The sequence below is a fragment of the Abramis brama genome (assembly GCF_963993115.1).
Source record: "Abramis brama genome assembly, chromosome: 17".
Taxonomy (NCBI): domain Eukaryota; kingdom Metazoa; phylum Chordata; class Actinopteri; order Cypriniformes; family Leuciscidae; genus Abramis; species Abramis brama.
The window spans coordinates 16,518,593-16,539,054 of NC_139979.1; the positions used below are offsets into that span (position 1 = coordinate 16,518,593).

A 20,462-nucleotide genomic window follows, 5' to 3' on the forward strand; every position below is an offset into this window, starting at 1 on the left:
AATTGATGGGGTATTTTTCCCTATTGATGTGTTATGAGTGTCTTTCATTTGAATTAAACAACAGAGAGAACTGTTGTGAAAATCAAAAGTAATGCATTGCATTCTGTTACAAGTCTGTTATATTTACATTTACATTAATTCACTGCAAGGACACTTTAAAAAAAAAGCAACTTACAAATAAAAAAAGAGACAACAATGTGCACAGTACTGCTGAGCTACAAAAATAATGTAGAGCAGAAGTAGAAAATTAGAGAAAAAATAACTATATATATATATATATATATATAGTTATTTTTTATATATAGTTTTTATTTTTTATATATAATATAGTTATTTATATATATATATATATATATATATATATATATGTGTGTGTGTGTGTGTGTGTTATATATATGTTATATATATATATATATATATATATATATATATGTTACTTTTGAACATAATGCATTACAATATTGTGTTACTCCCTAAAAAGTAACTAATTTAGTTACTTAGTTACTTTTTATGGAAAGTAATGTTAAGCTACTTTTACGTTCCTTTTTTTCTCACCTGAGCTAGGCTTGCTTGTTTGCTTTTTAATAAAAAAAAATCTATTTTTGGCAAATTTAAAATATGCTGTTGGAAATTTAAAAAAGAATGTGTTACTTTACACATTACTTGAAAAAAGTAATCTGATTATGTAACGCAAATCATAAGTAATGCAAATACTCTTGCTTTACTCTTTGGTTTTAGAAACATTTTTTTAACTAAGTGTCTTTTTCTTCTTCTTTTTTTTTTGCTGGAAAAAGTGCAAGATGGGATATTCCTGTGATTGTGAGGTTGAATATCTGCTGAAGTCTGTTCTTTGTCTTTCTACCAGGATGAACATTATCATTCAGCCTGAGCCTGAGGGCAGACAGACCTCTTTAATTGGAACAGCGTTAAAAATAACCTCAAGAGGTAGCAGGGGCATATCAGAGCACAAGTGCCCATTTCCTTACACCAGAGACTTTTGACCAGAGTTGTAAATGCCAAAGACAGGAAAAGCAAACTGAAAGAAGTTGGTAATGGTTTTGGTTAAATGATTAAACCACAAAGAACCACTAGAGGAAAACATAAATCACTGAATTCATGAGGATACACTGAAATTATTAAGATGATGGCTATTTAAATTTTCTTGTCTATTGAGTTCGAAAAAAAAGGAACATTGTTGTACCCTTGGTTTTTTAAAATCACATGAGCCTGTTAAAGTCTGCAAAACAAGTGGTTGTCTGGTATTTTCTCCCATTTAGTTCTAAAAAAAAATAGGGTTTTAAGTAGACTATGGTTGAAATAATGGGCCACCCTGCTGGCAGTGGAATCAGTTCATCACTTTAAAACATGCCTGTCCCTGGGGCAGAGTCCAACATGTAGGCTAATTGTGAAGCACTAGACTTTGAAGAGAAGTGCTCAGCAGAACAGAGACGATTTTTGGTTGATTGCCAAACAAAGCTAACTCTCAAGGAAGTAGTTTTCATTAGAAAGAAAGGACACAATTCAAGTTGGTAGTGATTGATCTGCTTTAGTAGATCCACATATGCTTGAAGGCTTGGTCAGATGTTAAAAGGTATTAGACCGTCTAGTTTCTTTGGATTATTTGTCCACTGTCACCAATAACTAATATGTTACCCCTATACGCATATATGAGAGGTTACTCAGATATGACATTTATTGTGGCATATAGCAGATGGACAGGGTGTTTGAGCATTAATCCACCAGGCATCATTGTATTAGAGTACATCCAATCCTAAAATACCCAGTAAATAAATTAATTCATTATTATGCTTTTTGTTTAAGACAATACGTAATAGCTCAGACATTTCTGTATAGTGGAAATGAAAACATTTACTTACTTGCTAGAATTTCATTATATTGAGATATTTGGTTGTTTATAATGCTGAACCTCTACACATGGATTTTCCAACAGATGGAGGCCACAGGAAAGCTGGAACTCTGTTGCAGCCATTTATAGCCTACTAACTGTTCTGGAATTAATGCAATGGCCCTCAGTACTGACAAAGCCTTCAACATAATTTATGGCCTTAAAATCTTTTATCAAATTCACCCTTCACGTGCTTGGCTCATCATCAGCACAATATCATTGCTATAGTGTTTTGAAAAACTATACTGGCATTCTAAGAGTTTGTGAATAAGAAGGAGTTTTTGATAATATATATGATAAGACTTGATATTTTTAGTGGGCTTATTAATAAATCTACTATGAAACATACAACAATGAACTATAAACCATAATACCAGTGTTGACAAAGCAAAGCAGGAGTCCTTTATTATAGGCTACTCAGTGTTTGTGACCAAACTAAATTACAATTAATAGAAAATCCAATCTGGAAATAATATATTGTGTACAAGTAAAAACACGAACCACATGTCCATCAAACAACCACATATGAACTTAATCGTGTGACAGAAATGGGCCACAACTGAATAATACGTTTCATTGGCTTCTAACGCCCTCTTCTGGTTATTTGAGTGACTAGCAACTATTAAAACCTCCGATGACACACGAAAGAAGATTTGGAAACATTTTTAAGTAGGTATTTGGCAATCAAAAATTAAAATGTTTAGCCTTAGAAGAGGTGGCCTACTTAATAATGATTTACAGAAAACCACCTTTGGTCTTTATCGGTACTTGATTAACCATGTCTGGAATACAAATACAATGTTGCACGTGACAATGAGAATCTTTCAGGGAACATACAGACTGCGATCGACTGTCATACAAGTGGTGAGAAAGAATATTTCATTTAAAGACGAATGCGTTCGTCTGTTATTATTATTTTTATTTTATTTTTAGTTATATAGCCCATTTATGCTAGTGCTGGTTAATTTTCTCACAGGTTATGGATAAACCGTGCATATTAGCCACCACACTTGGAGCACCCGGAGGCATCTACAAGTGTTTTGAACCTTGTATCGAGAAACACTTTACTATTATCACATTTGAGAGGTTTGTACAGAGGAAAGAAGACTTCGCTGCTAAAATCCAGGCACTGTTTGTGTGGGGTGGAGCTATTAAAGTTGACCAAAACCTGTTACAGTCTTTGCCCAACCTCAAGGCTGTTGTTAATGGTGGGGTAGGAGTAGACCACCTTGATATTCCTCTGATAAATAGCTTTGGAATCAAAGTTTCCAACACTCCTCATGTGGTGGATAATGCCACTGCAGATATTGGCATGAGTTTGATGTTGGCATCTGCAAGAAAGATTGTTGAGGGTGAGAAGTGCAGTATCCGTTCTATGCTTTCTTCAGGGTTTATCATATTGTTCACTGAGTACATTGTGATTTTCTTTTTCTCTTCAGGGCACAATTTTTCCAAGTTCCGGGAATTTGATGATTTTCCAGAGTCCTCTCTGGGCACTGATGTTAGCGGGGCCACCCTGGGCATCATCGGCATGGGAAGAATAGGATACAAAATCGCCAAGAGAGCTCAAGGGTTTGAGATGAAAATCCTTTACCACAATAGGAATCAAAGGTGAATCTGTTGGACTTTGAAATAATTCTCTGTCACTAAACAACTTTTTACCAGCTTCAATAATTTGTAAACTCATTTTTCTGTCTGTTTTCGATCCATTTGAACATAAAGTGGTTAGTCATTGTTTTCAAATATTTAAAAAAAAACACTGATTTAAGTGACATGTGAAGGCCAAGTATGTTAACCCATGCTCGGAATTTGTCCTCTGCATTTAACCCATCCAAGTTAGTGCACAGTCTGCACACACATTAGGAGTAGAGAGCTATGGACACACACACACACCCGGAGCAGTGGGCAGCCAGCGATTGGGGGTTCGGTGCCTTGCTCAAGGGCACCTCAGTCATTTCCTGCCGGTATTGAGAATCGAACCGGTCTGGTAACCGGCAACCGGTCTGACTCTCTAACCATAAGGCCACGTCTGCCACCAACGTATTAATGCCTAGTTATGTTATGAAACTCTAGATGGTGCAGGCTGATGGGTCTTAATGCAAGCTGATGATATTTACAGCGTTAACTACTTGGCACAAGCTTATTGGTTCTTGTCACCTCTGCAGGCAATGCAGCCTGCTGTTCAAAATTTAAAGGGCTGGTTATCGTTCACTATAGCAGTTGCAGCACACTTTCAGAGTTCGTCTAAAACCCTCCACCTTCCCCAGCTCCACTTGTATAGATCTGCTATGGATAATTGATATATGCTATTAGTGCAGCAGCAGTATGTCTTAAATACTTACAGAGTAGCATATTGGCAGTAGCAAGTTCCTGTACTCTGCAACAGCAGCACCAATAATCTACAACAACAGCAATAATCAACAGCGGCAGCAGCGTAGAAGATCTGTTCCAGTGAAGAAGACCAAATTAACATTATCATATCCATCCCCATGCTAAAAATCTTCCGAGAGTTGTCACGAAATAACTCATTTTACAACTATCTTAAATAAGGGGTGCAAAACTAAATTTTTGGAGGGCCACTGTCCTGCAGAGTTTAGTTCCCACCTTGCTCCAAAACACATACCTGTTTTCAAATATGCCTAAAGGACTTGATTAGTTGGATCAGGTGTCTATAATTAGGGTTTAAGCTAAAATCTTTAGGGCTATGGCCCTCCAGAAATCGAGTTTTGCTCCCCTGCCTTATATTTAATTTCACAGTGTTTTATATGTTCAGGCCTGAGAGTGAAGAAAAAGCAGTTGGGGCAATGTATTGTGCAAGCATGAAGGAGCTGCTACAGAGGTCAGACTTTGTCATGGTGGTGGTCAATCTGTCTCCACAAACGCACAAACTGATTGGTGCCAAAGAGTTTGCCATGATGAAACCCAATAGCACCCTTATCAACATTAGCAGAGGTAATGTAATAGGCTGAAACAAAACAATCCAATTAAAGGAAATCCGTATGTTTGAGAACTACTTTTTTTTGTCATAGGTTTGGTAGTAGACCAAGGTGCTTTAGTGGATGCTCTCCAGAAGAAAATGATACGAGCTGCTGCTTTAGATGTCACGTATCCTGAACCATTGCCCAGGTTTGCTTAGTACACTTTCATCTAATTGCAAAAGTCCAAATATTTAGGATTGTAAAATTGCAGCCCTAAATGTTTTTTTCCTGCATTAAACACATCACTGTTGTAGTATGAATGATATGATTCTTTGTTATGTACAGGGATCATCCCCTGCTGTCCTTCCCAAATGTCATCGTCCTCCCTCATTTAGGAACCCACACCATGGAGACGTCGCAGATCATGGTGGAGAGGATGGTGACCAATGCCTTGGCCGCTCTAACTGGAGGCCAGCTCCCTGACGAAGTCAAGGCATAGTGCCAGATCACAGAGCCATCTGTCCCTTTGTTTTTTAACCAGTAAAACAGAAAATACTAATGGAGATGGTAATCATCATATTTTTAAAGACTGGATAGTACAATGTATAGTAGATGTGATTGTTTTGTGATTTTGTGTGTGTGTAAATGTTACATTGATACTTATAGATATGTTATCTAAAGTTTTTTGTTAAATTGAACAGCATATTATAAATTAACAAAATCTGTCACAACTGTGATCGTTTAAAAAAAAATGATTCTGATGTTACGAAAGAATTCAAAATTAAACTTTGCAATAGGCCTACTGTAATGTATGGCGTCTTTTCATACTTTTTTTTTTTTTCAGATGATATTTTCTTGTTCCTTTTATCTGCAGTTTTTTCATATTAGGGTATCATAAAGCTTTCATTTAGTTTAAGCTTTCATTTCATATTTCATATATATATATATATATATATATATATATATATATATATATATATATATATATGTGTATAGGCTATTCAGAAACATATGGACTATAAATCATTTTTTTTTTATTCTTCACAAATTTAGACTACTAGAAAATAGAAGTGGCAGTAATGCCGCGTGTTGTCCCGTCTTTTGCCAAGACATTTCGTCCTGCTTTCCGCGTTTTCAGTGATGATGCGAACACGTAACTATTCTGTCATGCTAAGCAAAACAAAACCCGAGTGGTTTGCGAATAGTGAGGTAGTTACCGCTCATCGGACAACATGAACCGGGCACTTCGAAAGTCTCAGTCTCTGCGCAGCGTTTCGGTCCTCGAGGTGAAAAGTAAAGTAAGTTGACAAATACTTTTATGATGTTAGATCTCTAGCATGTATATTTCAGTTATTATATTGCAATGTATTTTCTCTGTTTTTAGAGGTAGCCTATGTATTTCTTTAATCTTGGAATTACTCGGATTTGAAATCCATTAACAGAATCCTTAACGATTTAATGATTATCTTGTCGCTCTTGTTTTAGTATTATTAGACTGAGGGGAAGTACCTTTGTAAACAAAGGCTTAAACAATTAAAACCTCCACAATATCCAGAAACGGCTCACTTCTAAAATATGTCCATTGTTTCAGCTGATTGAATACAGTCCCAGGTCACTCACAGCCTGAAGCTCACAAAGATTTGTAAGATTACATATCCTAGTATCAAAAATGAACTGTGTTGACCGATTTTGTCCAGGAGAACATAAAAGAGAAACCCTGTAATTAAGATATAGGCCTATATGTTTAGGAGCCTACAGTTTTTTTTCATGCAATTTCATTCATGTGCTTCTCTCTACAGTTTGGTGCAGAATTCAGGAGGTTTTCCCTGGATCGTTGTGAGCCTGGCAGGTATAAAGACTTCCACAGGCTCATTGTGCGTTTACATCAGCTATGGCAAATGGATGTCCTTATTGGCTATGCGGATGTTCAAGGAGAGCTGTTGCCTATCAATAATGATGACAACTTTTGCAAAGCTGTGACCTCCACACAATCTTTACTGCGTATCTTCATTCAGCTACAAGGTACAGGAAGGGTAGAAGAATAATCTCTAATTTCCTTTATTCTCTGCTCCATTCATCTCACCTCACAACAAAAATGTCATAATAATGTAACATAGAGCACTATTTTACAAACACATAACAAGAAATAAATTGTGTTTAGTTCTTATTAAAGATTTATTTTCTGCGCGTAGATAAATAGTAGATTTAATTATACGGAAAACATAATTTTAAGACCTTAAGACCATTTAATTTAGTTTTCTTTTTGATCTTCTTGAAGGAGGAATAGAAAAGGAAGGAACTTATCTAGTTGGGAATCATGTACTTGAGTATAATTGCTTTGTATTCCCATGTGGTGTGTTTGTTTGCCAGATTATCTTTTTTCTTTCCGTCCTAGTTCATGTTCATGAGTTTTTAGTTAGTCAGTATTTGGAAATAACTATGGTAATAAATTAATGTAAGAATAAACATAAACAAAGAGAAAGTAAGAAGAATTCATAAATAAATTACAAAATACAGAAATGAATAAATAATCATATATAGAGAGTTAAAATATATATAAAGTAAGTGCTAAATTTAGTGAAAAATTCATGATATTTTTCTTGTAGGGAGATTATTCAATGATGTTTATCTGGAAATTTGTTTGTTTGTTTACATAATTGTATTTATATTTAAATTGGACTGACTTGGTCCTTCATACACAGTTAAAAATAATCCTGTTAAAAAACGGTAAACTACTGGCAGCTGTGGTTGCCAGTATCATACCGTAAAAATACGGTATGTTACTGTTTTTGAAATTAACAGCTAAATACCGTTTTGTCAGCTGCAGTATAAAACTGTAATTTAACAGCATATAGATGTTTAAACATTAACAGTAACACGCAGTATTTTTATGGTATGATGCTGGCAACCACAGCTGCCAGTAGTTTACCGTTTTTTACAGAATTATTTTTACAGTGTAGTTAAATAGTGTTTTACATGCTAAAATAAAATAAATACTAGCAGTAAAATGATTAAACTCGAGTCAAAATAAACAAATAAAATTTCTGATTACAATAATGAAATATTTTTTTAATTACCATAATAAAAAAAAGCAAAAATAGATTTAAATAATACATATAACATTATAGTACTAGCGAGTAGAGAAAAATGATGTCATGTAATAGAAACTGTTTCCACATATTTATAATATTCATTTTTGACAATTAAAACTGTGATCAGAAAGTTTTGATATAATCAGATTGATTTAATAATTTTAGAACTTTGCTCAACGAACTTCCCGCACTGTTTTACAGAGGAAGCTGATCAGGATAACGCAGGTGCTGATAATGCAACAAAGCGAAAGAAACCTGTCAGCCACAGAAAACTACCATTTCAGATCAGCATGCCACAGAACTTCCGCCCTGTTTCTTCCATCATCGACGTGGACATCATCCCAGAATGCCACCGAAGAGTGCGTCTGTATCACCAGGGCTCGGACAGACCTCTGGGCTTTTACATTCGTGATGGTACTACAGTCAGGGTTACTCCTTACGGTCTGGAAAAGGTTCTAGGCATCTTTATCTCCCGCATAGTGCCCGGTGGCCTGGCGGCTTGCACGGGACTGCTAGCCATTAATGACCAGGTCCTGGAAGTGAATGGTATTAGTGTTATGGGGAAGACTTTGGATCAGGTAACCGACATGATGATTGCCAACAGCCACAACCTCATCGTCACAGTGAAACCTGCAAACCAGCATAACAACATAAGGCGAAAAAGCTGCATTCCCTCAAGCTCGGGACACTATTTTGATAGTATGAACTCTGTAAGCTATCCAGGGCTGCCTATGATAATGAAAGCTTATGGTTTAGGCACTGGCTCCGAGAGCGAAGAGGATGCAGATGTGGTTGTCGAGAGCTCCATCAAACACCTGTCCCGGCAGTTTGGTGCTTCAAACGCCTCTCATTCTTCTCAACCACATGTTAATACTTCCTACCGGCCTCAAGTTTCTGCCAGACGGCCCAACTCGCTCATTTCGGCAGCGTCCTATCACTCTCAGCCTTGCCTCACCTACACAGCTCACACTGACCACAACCTCCCTCTTCACAGGAATCTGAGGGCCAAGCAGCATTATGGCTTTAACCCGGCCATCAGACAGGAAAGCTGCAGTACCCATGACATTCTCAACACGTGGCATGTTGATCTGAGTCGTCATTTAATGCTGCCCCAGGGGGCGATGGAGGAAGATGGAATTGTTGTCATTTTGTAAAAGATAAACCTTCTGAAACGACACCACCCATGTTAAACTCTGCACTACAAGTTATAAATGACTACTTTTGCATGTCACGTGCGTGCTTTACTTGCATGCCTTGCAAGTTTTTACTGATAACTTTAAATATTACTATAGATTCTATATGTTAAAGGATATTTTTTGTTATACATTATCAAAAATGTTTTTTTGTTTTTTTTTATTCACCATAAAAATTTGAATTCTGTCATCTTGGACTCACCTTTATGTCTTTCCAAACCTGTATGATTTTCTTTCTTCCGTAGAACAAGATTTTTTTTTAAACGTTTTGGTGAGCATTGGCCATTGAATTCTCAAAATAAATTATTTTATGTTCCACAGAAGAAAGAAAATCATACAGATTTGGAACAACATTAGGATGAGCAAATGATGACAGAATTTTCATTTTTTGGGTGAACTGTGCTATTAAAGGCAGGTTAGATGATTTGCTCCAGAAGCAGTTTTTATTATGCTGGTTGAAAGTCTCTTCACATCCTGATAGCAATCACTAAGTTAAGTGGTCTAAATATATTTATATGGAGGATTATATATATCGTCTGTGGAAGGTGTAGGACCACAAAATGTTTGTCCAATCATTGCATTCGGTCTGAATACTCAGTTATACTTATATATACGGTTCGCGACTCGAATTCATGCGTTTCAATGGCAACACTATCAACGCTGAAATGACAGTCAGGTGGTACAGGTCAGTGATTTTTAATTTATGTTCATTATTATTGTAATGTTATGTGCTTTGAGACATGAGGTAGTTTAACGCCGTCTCTCGTCTTGTGACGCTTTGCAAACTGCTGTGTGCGTTCACGTGTTTTGAAGGATTGGCTTTGGAGACAATCTGAAGTGAACGTGGGATCTCATGCTTTCAAAGCTAGCTTGCTGTTGCTGCTAGCCTCTCTTTTGCCTACCGTAGCCTACCTTTAATAAAATGCATTGAAAATTAATTTTACATTTAATAAAACTTTAAAGCCTTCTCAGATACTTTGTGTAGTATACACACAATACATTTATTAAACCTCAATAAATTTAAATTGCGTGTTAAACTAACACTACTGAATCTCTTACAGTTAATTGCTATTATCACACAACATGCATACATTGTTATTGTTTTTTGCTGTGTGTCGCACATGGTTTCTTAAAGGTCATTATATTAGCAATTTCTTATTAAGAAACCACACAGCAGATTTCTATTCAGTGGATTGCACACAACAAAATAAAGTTTGTTTAAGAATTGTGTTGCATTAGCTCATTTTAATTAAGGAAATTGAACAAGCAGCAAATATCATTTTTGGAGGTGAAAGTCTGAATGTCTTAGAACATTACAAATCAACATGATCAAATCAGAGAGGCCTGTGTATCCATACTGAATTTTAGTTATGTAATTATTAAGTAAACACACATGTATATAACTCATAAAATGCTATATTAAAACTATATAAAAAAAACAGTGTTTTGCAACATCTCAAGTGTGCCTTTTTACAGTATAGCATTATCATTGTAATGAAGTTCTGGGACCCACACAGACCACAGGATGAGCTCCCCCTGCTGGCCTAACTAACACTTTTTCAGGAGAAACCTTAGCTTTCCAAGGAGGAGGCGAGAGCTACAGGTTGACAGCTGCGGATTTCTACACAGGGTCCACAAAAGCATCCCATACACCCATTTTCCAGTATTAAAAAACTTCCATGAAAAATACAATCAATATAAGCAGTGAAAAAAGTTGAATTTTCCATGCTGACTTAATCATGTTGATTTTGGTTTTCAGTTACCCATATCAACAATGGTGCATAAAGGGACATCCTGCATTGTGTTTATCAGTTTTCTGTTTCTCTCCAGTTTCACAGTGACAGAACGACATTTGTTAAGTAAAGCTGACAAGACTTTTTATTTAATTGAAACAACTCTGTTAAATTAAAGGGATAGTTATGAAAAGTATGTCATTATTTAAAGACTCTGTCTTTCCAAACCTCTACCCCTTTATTTTCTTCTGCTGAACACATACACAAAAAAAGATATTTTGAACAATGTTTCATGTTTTAAAGAAGAGACTTTAAGTCTGTTCACCCATTCACCCACCCTCAAGTTGTTCCAAACCTGTATGAATTTCTTTCTTCTGCTGAATACAAAAGAATATTTTTTGAAGAATGTTGGTAATCAACAACTTGAGGGTGAGTAGCCTAAATGATGACACATTTTTCATTTTTAGGTGAACTATCCCTTTAAGTTCAAGTGATTACATGCATTTATTAAGCAACACTGACAAGAAAGGATTCAGTAAGACTCACAACAGTGAAAGCGTACATGAGTATGACGTTTCTGTGTTTTTAAATGTACTCTCAAACTAAAGGAATGTCCAAGGCCGTGTGACCATGGGGGCCCATTTAGGTCCTTGTATCATGCATTAACTGGGCCCAGTGGAGAGACCCATAAAACATTATAATGACAGCCATATGTTCCTGGTACATATGAAAAGTTTTAAATTATACTTGCTGTGGTGACATCAGCAATGATGCAACAAACCACCTATAGCTACATGCAACAGGTAGTCACTGCATATTACAGAGATATATTCTCATCATTCATCATAATGTCACACTTAAATCCATCAATCCATCTCCCCATAAAAGCATCTCTGAAGGTGATGTACCACAAGGTGTGTCAACATCACTCACAGGTGAAGACCACAGCCATGGTCCTATGGTTAATTCTAATAACTAATGGCCATTACATTGATCAACTTTGTAAGATCAGCCCACCTTTCTCCCATTGGTGGTTCTGCACTATGCAATATGTAAATCAGAAAACGTCACTTCCCGTCTTCCTGTGCGCCATGTTTTTCAGCAGGAGTGGGGTGATGTTTTAGTGAGATATAATCAAAAGTGGGCTAATCCTGCGCTCGGTTCATATTTCACCAGACGATCATCAGTGCAGTAAGGAACGCGGATTGAGCGCAACCTGGATGCTTCATATGATGAAGTAGCCGATTCCATACTGCGCGCCTTCCAGTGACGCCGGAAGAAAACGGACGCACGCACGCAGACATCCATCCACTCAATCGCAGCTCTGTGCCAGAATATTAAAGGTAACGTTAGACACAGGTTTATGACAGACCCTAAAATACAGTTCGGAGTATGAATGACATGTGTGTTATGTGACATATTGCATTATGTGACATGTTCCGTACTAACGTTACTTAAACGGCTGTTTTTAAAATAAAAAAAACAGACCTTGCTTGGTAACGTTACATGGTTACAACTAGGTATTTGTATTATAACTATGTTATAGGCCTCAACAATTTAGGTTAATTTAGATGTCTCTTTAATCTGCATTAGATCGACGCAAAATAAACAGATTGAATTTGGCGTTTTTAAAGATTAGGCTAATGCATGTATTAATTTTACAGGCTATTCAGAAACATTTCGTGTTATTTTTGTTTTCATTTACAGGATCATCAAAATGTATCAAATTCCAGTGAAGAACCTTACAAAACTCAGACGACCAAGGAAACGCGTCAAAAGTATTTTGTGTGACATCGGGAAGCAGCAGTGCCAAGATTTAATGGAGGTAGATTATTGTAGTAATGATGTTCTGTTTATACCAATGATCTGTTGAATGCATGATTTTGATTGGCTCACGGATGTTGATGTTGATTAGTTTTTAACCGCACTATATGAAGTAATTCTAGGCCTTAACTGCATTACAATTTAGTGTCACTCACCTCACAAAATCATTTTAGTTATTTCAAAGAGCCTTACAAATTGCAAAAGAATAAGATAAAACAAAGATATCGACAAAAACTGACCATTTCTAATTTTCCACATTTATTATTAAAGTTGGAATGTAACGGAAGCAGCTCATTTCTTCCGTATTGAAATGGATTATTGAAAAAAGAAAACAAATGTAGGACGGGGCCTTCTGTAGTTCTGTCCATCTGTTGTTGATTGGATAGAGGCAGATCTGAATGTGAGCTTGCAGTCAATTATAAGCGATTAAAGCGACTAATGGAGAAAACTGATTGGAGAAGTCCGGCGTACATTACCAGAGAGTCTGATGTTCTACCCAGAAGATCAAGTTAAAAAATAAATGCATAATATATTGATTATCGGTTGATATTAGTTATTTTGATATCAGTCTCAATCGATATTGAATATTGCATACACATTTCTGATTATTTTTACTTTTAGATTGATTTCTAGATAACAGCAAGTGTAAACTTCATTTTTAAAAATGAATTATCTGTCTTTTATACTTTCAGTTGCCTAAATTCACGTTGCATCCTAAACGATTTTATTTTTAGTATGTTGTCTTTATTTTTATTTTATTTTATTTTTTACACAATATCAGCGTTTCTTGACACGAATATCATTATGCCTGTTAATGAGATTGTCTTTGTTTCCAACAGACATATAAATGTTTTGATGCTGGTGATGCAAGTTTTGACAACACTGAATGGGATGATTTCACTGATGGTCATGTTGGAAAAAAGAAAAAAAAGGTGATTTGCATTAACATCTGTTTTATGCACTGTAAAAATGTTTTAATTGTTTGTGATGTTATAACCACATATTTGTTTCCATCTCTTTAAATAAATTTGGCACCACTTTTATTTGAACAAATAATTTAAGGTAGCAATTTTACTTTTCAGTTTGAATGGGACTAATATTTTTTACACTGCACAAACTATTGATAAACATAATTTCAAGCTATATTAATCATGATATTATTTTTGTCCCTCAGTATCCATACCGGAGCCAAGCTCTGTGCTGCAGTCTGTGTTGGTACTCCAGCCGGTCAGTACCCACGTTCAGAAGTCACATCCATCGCTGTCACTGGAAAGATCTGAACGTGGCCTGTTTGTTAATGTGCCCCTACTGCCCATTTGTCAGCTCTCCGAAAGTCACAGAGCAACATATTCAGTTTTTCCACATGCTGCCATCAAAAGCCCATCGTATATCTCTCCAAAGCAACCCCAGCCAGACTTTGGCTCACGCACCGAAAACCGTGTCAGTTACAGTCTCGGCCGATGCCGCCGATGACAGATACACGTGCGCAACCTGCGGCTATCATGACTCTTTACTATACGTGATGAAGAAACACGTCTTGGTAAACCACTATGCTACTATGCTGGATCGCTTCTTTGGGCTCGGGTCGGACAGTACGCAAAAGTCTGGTGGTGTGCAGATACGTGACGGCGCACCAATGAAATATCATTGCAAAGTGTGCAAACTGCCAGCAGAGACCATTGAACATTTACTTTATCACATTTTAAGTTCAGAGAAGCACAAGGACCTGCACTGGCAAATAATGCCTTGTATAATCGAAAAAGACTGCACGAATCAAATGCCCGGATTGCAGAATCTGCTGAGTCTCGCTCCAAAAGCGATGCAACAGGTCACGTTACTTGCAAGACCGAATTACATGCCCCAGCAGATGCAACATACAAATGGAAACGGTACGGTTCTTCTGGCTGGCCCAAGTAACGCAGCAGCTTTGTTTTGCTCTCCTGGTGCAGGGCAGATGTTTCTGTCCCCACAAACGCAAGCTTTACTGTCGGGCACGACTTTGGCTGCGCTTCAGAATGCCCAGCATCAGCAGTCCCCCGGCGGGGTGCCGCAAGCCCTGCCTGCCTCTCCAGGTAATATGGTGATGCCAAACGTGCCGCAAAGTGCACCCAACACGGTACCCATCACTATGTCCATTCCCAGGCTACCACAGACCCAGCAAGCACAGCAGGTTCTTCTTCCGCCTGGCATCCAGGTCAACCTCCCGGGCGAAATGGGTGTTCATTCACCATTTCTTTATACTCAAGGTCTTCAGCTGAACCAGTCAGTTCCCAGAGCTCCTCTCATAGCCTCGCAGTCTGTGCGTCTCATTCCCACAGGCAACAATGTCAATGGTGTTCCAACGTACACTCTAGCACCCGTTCAAGTCACCGTTCCTGTCCACGGCGGTCCCGCTCAAATGGTATTGACGCAAAACCAGATCAGCCAGCCTTCAAATCCAGCGGTGGTGCCCGCAGGTCTCATGCCTACAATTCAGAGGGCGATAAATCGAAATTCGACACCAAATGAGCTGGCTGTGCTCGCGCCGTTTTTGAAGAAACACGACGACCACACTGTCAAGTGCCTGAGGTGCAAGATTTTACTGACGGAACAGGGGATTTTCCAGCATTTGTTGCATGGCTTGAAGTGTCTGTTCTGCCCTCAGATGTTCTACTCCTTCAAGCAGATCATGGAGCACACCAATAAAGATCACAGTCTGAAAATCAAGGAAAACCGGCATTTCATAAAAGAACAGTTTAATCTCGACTGTGACGACAAGGGCAATCTCATGTTCAACACTTTTAATCTGAACACAGATGTGCCCAAAGATCTTCTTGACAACCGCGAGCTTAACCTCGCACTGATCACCAGCACTCAGGATAAGCTATTCATCAAAATGTATCCAGACAAGGCCGAATACGCAACCGCGTTGAAGGTGCCACCTACCGCCTGCCCATTTTGTCAAGTAAAGCTCCAGAACGCTGAAGACTACGAGCTCCATCTTCAAACAAAACACCACATCGTTCCCACCATTCATGCCATACTAAAAACACCTGCTTACAAATGCATATTTTGTTTTGGGGTGTATGCCGAAAAATCGACAACGAAAACCATCTCCATTCATGTGCAACGGTGTCGTTGTGCTCCCAAAGCGGTCAAGGAAGCAGAGAGGAAGCTGAATCCAGATACAACGGAACACCTTGATGGTGATTTATGTAGTTCTGTTCAGATGGCCAGTTCTTCAGACGCAGATTTTCAAGGGGGTCTTGAATTTGCCAAGCCAAAGAGAGAAGTAATCACTCCGAAGAACAGGAGAAGGAACTCGAAAGTTCCAAAGGTAGAAGTACCTGAAACTCCAGTTGAACTCGTCTTGGAACCAATGGGGATGGAGAGGACATCATTCGAGGACAGAAAAGACTTCCTTTCACAGTACTTCCACAGAAAGCCATACGTGACGAAGACCGAAATCGAACTGCTCGCTTCCCGTTTGTGGATAAACAAGGCTGACGTGAAGGCTCACTTTAACAGCAAGCTCACCAAGTGCTTGAAAGCTATTCAGAAGAAGAGGGTTTGTGTAAATCTCGGGTTCAAAATGATTGAAGTGAACAAGGTGAAGCACAACCTCTTCATTCCGGAGGCAAAGCCTGTTAAAAAAAAAGATGCGGGAGTGAATACTGACAGCCTTGTTCCAGAGGTAACTGTTAAAATAGAGGATGTGAATGAAATTAAACATGACCTCTTCATCCAAGAGGTAACTATTAAAAAAGAGGATGAGGACATGAATGAAGTGGGACATGACCTCTTCATCCAAGAGGTAACTGTTAAAAAAGAGGAAGTGAATGAAATGGAACATGACCCCTTCATTCCAGAGGTACGGCCTCTGTAAAAATAGCTAAACATGTTTGTTTGATAAATTGTGTTTGTATTCAGCATGTTCACACTAGGATGTAAAATTACTTGATTTACACATTTATAGGATTATTTGCCTCTTGGCATTAGTCTATGGAAAAAGGGGAACCCACAGCAATGCTGAAAAGACTCTACACTCTACATTTTTGTATTTTTGTTGTATATAGTTCATATGATGATGCTGTTTAAAAGTTTCTTTTATTACATATCTTTATTGCAAGAAAGAAAAGACCCAGTTTCCCATTTATATTAAAAATCACACTTGTACTATACATTTGGGGATGTCTAGTGAAATAGTTCTGCATTTAACATTTTATATTAGAACTGTAAAGAAAATGAAGGCTTGGCTAATCATTACTACTAACTGGCAAATTAGGCAGCATTTCATAACTGTATCACCAAAAGGGACACTTTATGGTGTGTTTATGTTTTTTCTCTTTCATATAATACACTGTAATCATTTCAGACATGTGAAAAAAGACAAGTGCCTCCGTGTCCTATTTAAAGTTTGCAGTTGTATTTGCCTCTTGGAATAAACGTGATTAAATATTACAGATGTGTGGTTTACTAAATATAAAATTCTTTGCGATTTAATAAGTAGAATTTTAATTAAATTTGTCATTAATTTGCATATTTTATAATATATATATATTGGTATTTTATATATTCAATTGATCAATTATTGCTAAAAAGTCACTATATAAAACATACACCTATCACAAGGATGTAAATGTAGCTAGATGCTTGAAGAATCTGCCATTAAAACCATTATAGTTCATAAACAGATACTATAATTATTAAAAACGTATGCTTCAAAATTCATAATTGAAAAACATAAAATACCTATGAGAAACTATTGTGGGAACCATAACAAATAGAGTTCAACGGGTGAGGTATGTATCATGTAAAAATCCCATTCATTTTCTCCTTGGGGGAATTGTTTTTGAAACTTTTAAGAAAACCTTTAAACCTTTAAGACAGACAATAAACAATAAGATTGTTAATCAATGGTATGCTTTTTATTTTTTAAGCCATCAGTCTGCATTATTTAAACCTTTTTTTTATAATCATATTCATCAACAATGGAATTCATGGTGACGCACTACATTACCCATGATTCTGCAGAGAAATCTCCACCTCCTCACCGATTCAAATATAAATATTTGCTTCAAATAGAAGTTTGTGATGTTTTTTCACCTCGTAGCTTGTGATTTGGTTCATGGCATAGACTATAATTATAGACTGTAAAAAAAATCTTAAAAACCCTTCCAGAACCAAAGCCGCAGTAAAATTAGGCGGGCACTGTTGCTCCTACAAATCGACGTCATAAATGCAATCTGTCAGCGTCGTCGATCGACTCCATCTGGATCAATTACTTCACCCTTACCCTCGCCTTCAGACAAATGTAGTCGATGCTGCGTGAGGACAAGGATAAGCCAAAGTAGTGATCATGCTGGCTGTTAAGAGAGTTCTTTGCTTTAAAGAATGCGCATTCAGTCGATATTCCTCACTAACAAGCATGTTCTGTAAAATGGCAGCACGACATGAGACACAGTGCTTGTCATGGTCTGTAATGCTTAAAGAAAGAAGCATTCATAGTTCAACCCGTCTGTCTGGAAGCAGTAAGTTAATGAAGATGCTGGCCAAAAAGAAGTGAGTCGCTGTTTTGTATAATTGATAAATAAAAAATAAAAAAGTTACGCTTACTATAAAGTCGCATGAGTTACATGATCGTTCTTTACAGGAGAAAGCAGTGGTATGAATCTCCTGTACAGGTAAGAATTCTTCCAAATATATATATATATATATATATATATATATATATATATATATATATATATATATATTCAATTACAGTATTGTATACTTTTAAAAATATATATATTAAAAGGTATCAATAAAGCTGCGTTTACTCTGTAAGCAGAATGACTGTACACATTATCTCTACAATGCCATACTTGTCTTTTGCATATTTTGCTCACCCAGGCCACAGCGCTTCAGCCTGGCTTTCTGAAACCATCAAAGCGAAATAAAGAGGACAGTGTTCGTGTGAGGACTCTGAACAACATCATCTACAAAGCAGTGACAGACTTACTGAGCTCCTATGAGGTCAACTCTGAGATCAGTGCCTACAATGTACAGATTTTCAAAGTAGGATGTGCACTTCCTTCTAACTTCTGTGCCATCATTAAAAGGATAGTTCAGCCAAATATGAAAATCCTGTCATGATTCACTCACCCTCAAGTGGTTCCAACCCTGTATGAGTTTCTTCTGTTGAACACAAAATAAGACATTTTGAAGAATATGGGTAACCAAACAGTATTTGGCACCATTGAGTAAAAATAGTATATATATATATATATATATATATATATATAAAAATAAAAAATTCTCACCATACTATGGAATTCAATGGTGCCCACAACTGTTTGGTTACTGACATTCTTCTAAATATCTAATTTTGTTTTCAACAGAACAAAGAAATTCATACAGGTTTGGAATAACTTGAGGGTGAGTAAATTATGACAGGATTTTCATTTTTGGGTGAACTATCACTTTAATTATACCTCATATGTTCAATAATTAAAGGGATAATTTACACCAAAATCATTTACTCACTCTCATGTCGTTTTAAACCTGTATGACTTTCTTTTGGAATACAAAAGATACTTTGAAGAATGTCAGTAATACAACAGTTAACCTTCATCTCCTTTGTATGGAAAGGAGAAAAAAACAGAAGATTAAAAAAAAAAACAGTTTTGGAATGACAGAATTTTAATTTCTCTTTAATTATTTACACAAATGTTTAATTTCTTCAAAAATGTTGTTTTCAGTTCTGCCCTAAACTATGTCTCCTTGTCCATGTAAGGTTTCACTACCACCCGATTTCTCTGCATGTCGAATATACTGGAAGACAAGTCTGTCGGCAGAGCAAGACAGCCATATTCAGCAGGCTTTAGACAAATGTGCTCCTCGCATACGGTATGTCTTTTTCATAATTTATTTTACTTTGTTTTAACAAGTTGAAGGTAATGGATTAATTTGGTTTTTAATATTATTTTTCAGGCATCTTCTCATCTCTCACCAAATCCTTGGTTGTGTTCCTCCTGTGATTTTCATCAGAGATAAACAATATGCTGCTATCACTGAGGTAACAGATATTAAAATTAATATAAATAATTAATATTCATAAATTAGCATTGCATGAGTTTTGTAGATGGTATAGCTAATATTCGTGTGTGTGTGTGTTATTGTCCGATCCTTAATCAGATTGAAAACCTTCTCAAGAAAGCAGATTTTGGTCCAGATGAAAATAATTTACATTTATCCGTCAGCGATATCGGGTAAGAATAATTTAGTTCTATTAAAACCTTTTTTTTTTCTTTTTTTTAATGAATTTCTAATTAGTTTGATCTTTTAAAGGGCCAAACTGCAGCCCATAGAATCTGGAGACAAGAAAAGACCCGTTTTGTTTGGTGTCGATCACGACGCTCTGCACAAACAGATTGAAGCCTATAAACGAGAGAAGGGGGCGAGAGACTCTCTCACACAGAGTCCTGCTGCAGGAGGACTAACACAAGAGCAGCTGGACACACTAGCAGATATTAGGAAGCAGAAACTCATAGAGAAAAAGAAACAGAAATCTAAATGGATGAAGGACGATGACATCACTCCTAAGGATTTCCTCTTGTCCAGAAGCGTTCAAAAAGAGGATAAAGAGGAGCAGGACAGTGACGAGGACAGCCTGGTGGATAGCCAGCTCTCAGAGCTGATGGAAGAGGAAGACAGGAGACACTGAAATCAGATCTTTTGGTCACTTGCAATGTAGTGTGGTCTGTAAAATAAAATATTCAAGCTTTGGAAAAAAGTAAACGTGTATATTTTGACAGGTGATCAGTTGATTTTTT

The 20,462-nt window shown here is 37.0% G+C and overlaps 4 protein-coding genes across 4 annotated transcripts; all 4 read left to right on the forward strand.

Annotated features, from left to right (window-relative positions):
• The first annotated feature begins 2,516 nt into the window (after positions 1–2,516).
• Positions 2,517–5,630, forward strand: LOC311067980 (glyoxylate/hydroxypyruvate reductase B). The gene is made up of 6 exons (XM_084090125.1): positions 2,517–2,770; positions 2,883–3,258; positions 3,346–3,517; positions 4,680–4,858; positions 4,936–5,032; positions 5,170–5,630. Exons 1-6 carry the CDS (start codon positions 2,603–2,605, stop codon positions 5,321–5,323), a joined length of 1,146 nt encoding a protein of 381 aa, XP_083946251.1. The 5' UTR covers positions 2,517–2,602; the 3' UTR covers positions 5,324–5,630.
• A 342-nt stretch (positions 5,631–5,972) lies between these two features.
• pard6ga (par-6 family cell polarity regulator gamma a) lies at positions 5,973–10,540 on the forward strand. Its single transcript, XM_084087922.1, has 3 exons — positions 5,973–6,122; positions 6,624–6,846; positions 8,118–10,540. Exons 1-3 carry the CDS (start codon positions 6,057–6,059, stop codon positions 9,068–9,070), a joined length of 1,242 nt encoding a protein of 413 aa, XP_083944048.1. The 5' UTR covers positions 5,973–6,056; the 3' UTR covers positions 9,071–10,540.
• Positions 10,541–11,918: 1,378 nt separating this feature from the next.
• Positions 11,919–17,106, forward strand: adnp2a (ADNP homeobox 2a). Its single transcript, XM_084089748.1, has 4 exons — positions 11,919–12,185; positions 12,550–12,667; positions 13,506–13,598; positions 13,841–17,106. The coding sequence occupies exons 2-4, from the start codon at positions 12,560–12,562 to the stop codon at positions 16,529–16,531; spliced, it is 2,892 nt and encodes a 963-aa protein (XP_083945874.1). The 5' UTR covers positions 11,919–12,185; positions 12,550–12,559; the 3' UTR covers positions 16,532–17,106.
• A 745-nt stretch (positions 17,107–17,851) lies between these two features.
• Positions 17,852–20,446, forward strand: rbfa (ribosome binding factor A). Its single transcript, XM_084088886.1, has 7 exons — positions 17,852–18,207; positions 18,299–18,329; positions 18,541–18,705; positions 19,424–19,536; positions 19,621–19,705; positions 19,825–19,898; positions 19,978–20,446. Exons 1-7 carry the CDS (start codon positions 18,005–18,007, stop codon positions 20,351–20,353), a joined length of 1,047 nt encoding a protein of 348 aa, XP_083945012.1. The 5' UTR covers positions 17,852–18,004; the 3' UTR covers positions 20,354–20,446.
• The last annotated feature ends 16 nt before the right edge of the window (positions 20,447–20,462 follow it).

What these genes read in the sequence shown, in the direction of transcription:
- LOC311067980 (XM_084090125.1), top strand. Translation starts at nt 2,603, where the DNA reads ATGTTTAGCCTTAGAAGAGGTGGCCTACTTAATAATGATTTACAGAAA. An exon ending in GATCGACTGTCATACAAGTG is followed by an intron (nt 2,771 to 2,882) that starts GTGAGAAAGAAT and finishes ATTTTCTCACAG; the next exon opens with GTTATGGATAAACCGTGCAT. An exon ending in TGCAAGAAAGATTGTTGAGG is followed by an intron (nt 3,259 to 3,345) that starts GTGAGAAGTGCA and finishes TTTTCTCTTCAG; the next exon opens with GGCACAATTTTTCCAAGTTC.
- pard6ga (XM_084087922.1), top strand. Translation starts at nt 6,057, where the DNA reads ATGAACCGGGCACTTCGAAAGTCTCAGTCTCTGCGCAGCGTTTCGGTC. An exon ending in TCCTCGAGGTGAAAAGTAAA is followed by an intron (nt 6,123 to 6,623) that starts GTAAGTTGACAA and finishes TTCTCTCTACAG; the next exon opens with TTTGGTGCAGAATTCAGGAG. An exon ending in TATCTTCATTCAGCTACAAG is followed by an intron (nt 6,847 to 8,117) that starts GTACAGGAAGGG and finishes ACTGTTTTACAG; the next exon opens with AGGAAGCTGATCAGGATAAC.
- adnp2a (XM_084089748.1), top strand. Translation starts at nt 12,560, where the DNA reads ATGTATCAAATTCCAGTGAAGAACCTTACAAAACTCAGACGACCAAGG. An exon ending in AGTGCCAAGATTTAATGGAG is followed by an intron (nt 12,668 to 13,505) that starts GTAGATTATTGT and finishes TGTTTCCAACAG; the next exon opens with ACATATAAATGTTTTGATGC. An exon ending in TTGGAAAAAAGAAAAAAAAG is followed by an intron (nt 13,599 to 13,840) that starts GTGATTTGCATT and finishes TTTGTCCCTCAG; the next exon opens with TATCCATACCGGAGCCAAGC.
- rbfa (XM_084088886.1), top strand. Translation starts at nt 18,005, where the DNA reads ATGCTGGCTGTTAAGAGAGTTCTTTGCTTTAAAGAATGCGCATTCAGT. An exon ending in AAGATGCTGGCCAAAAAGAA is followed by an intron (nt 18,208 to 18,298) that starts GTGAGTCGCTGT and finishes CGTTCTTTACAG; the next exon opens with GAGAAAGCAGTGGTATGAAT. An exon ending in TTATCCGTCAGCGATATCGG is followed by an intron (nt 19,899 to 19,977) that starts GTAAGAATAATT and finishes GATCTTTTAAAG; the next exon opens with GGCCAAACTGCAGCCCATAG.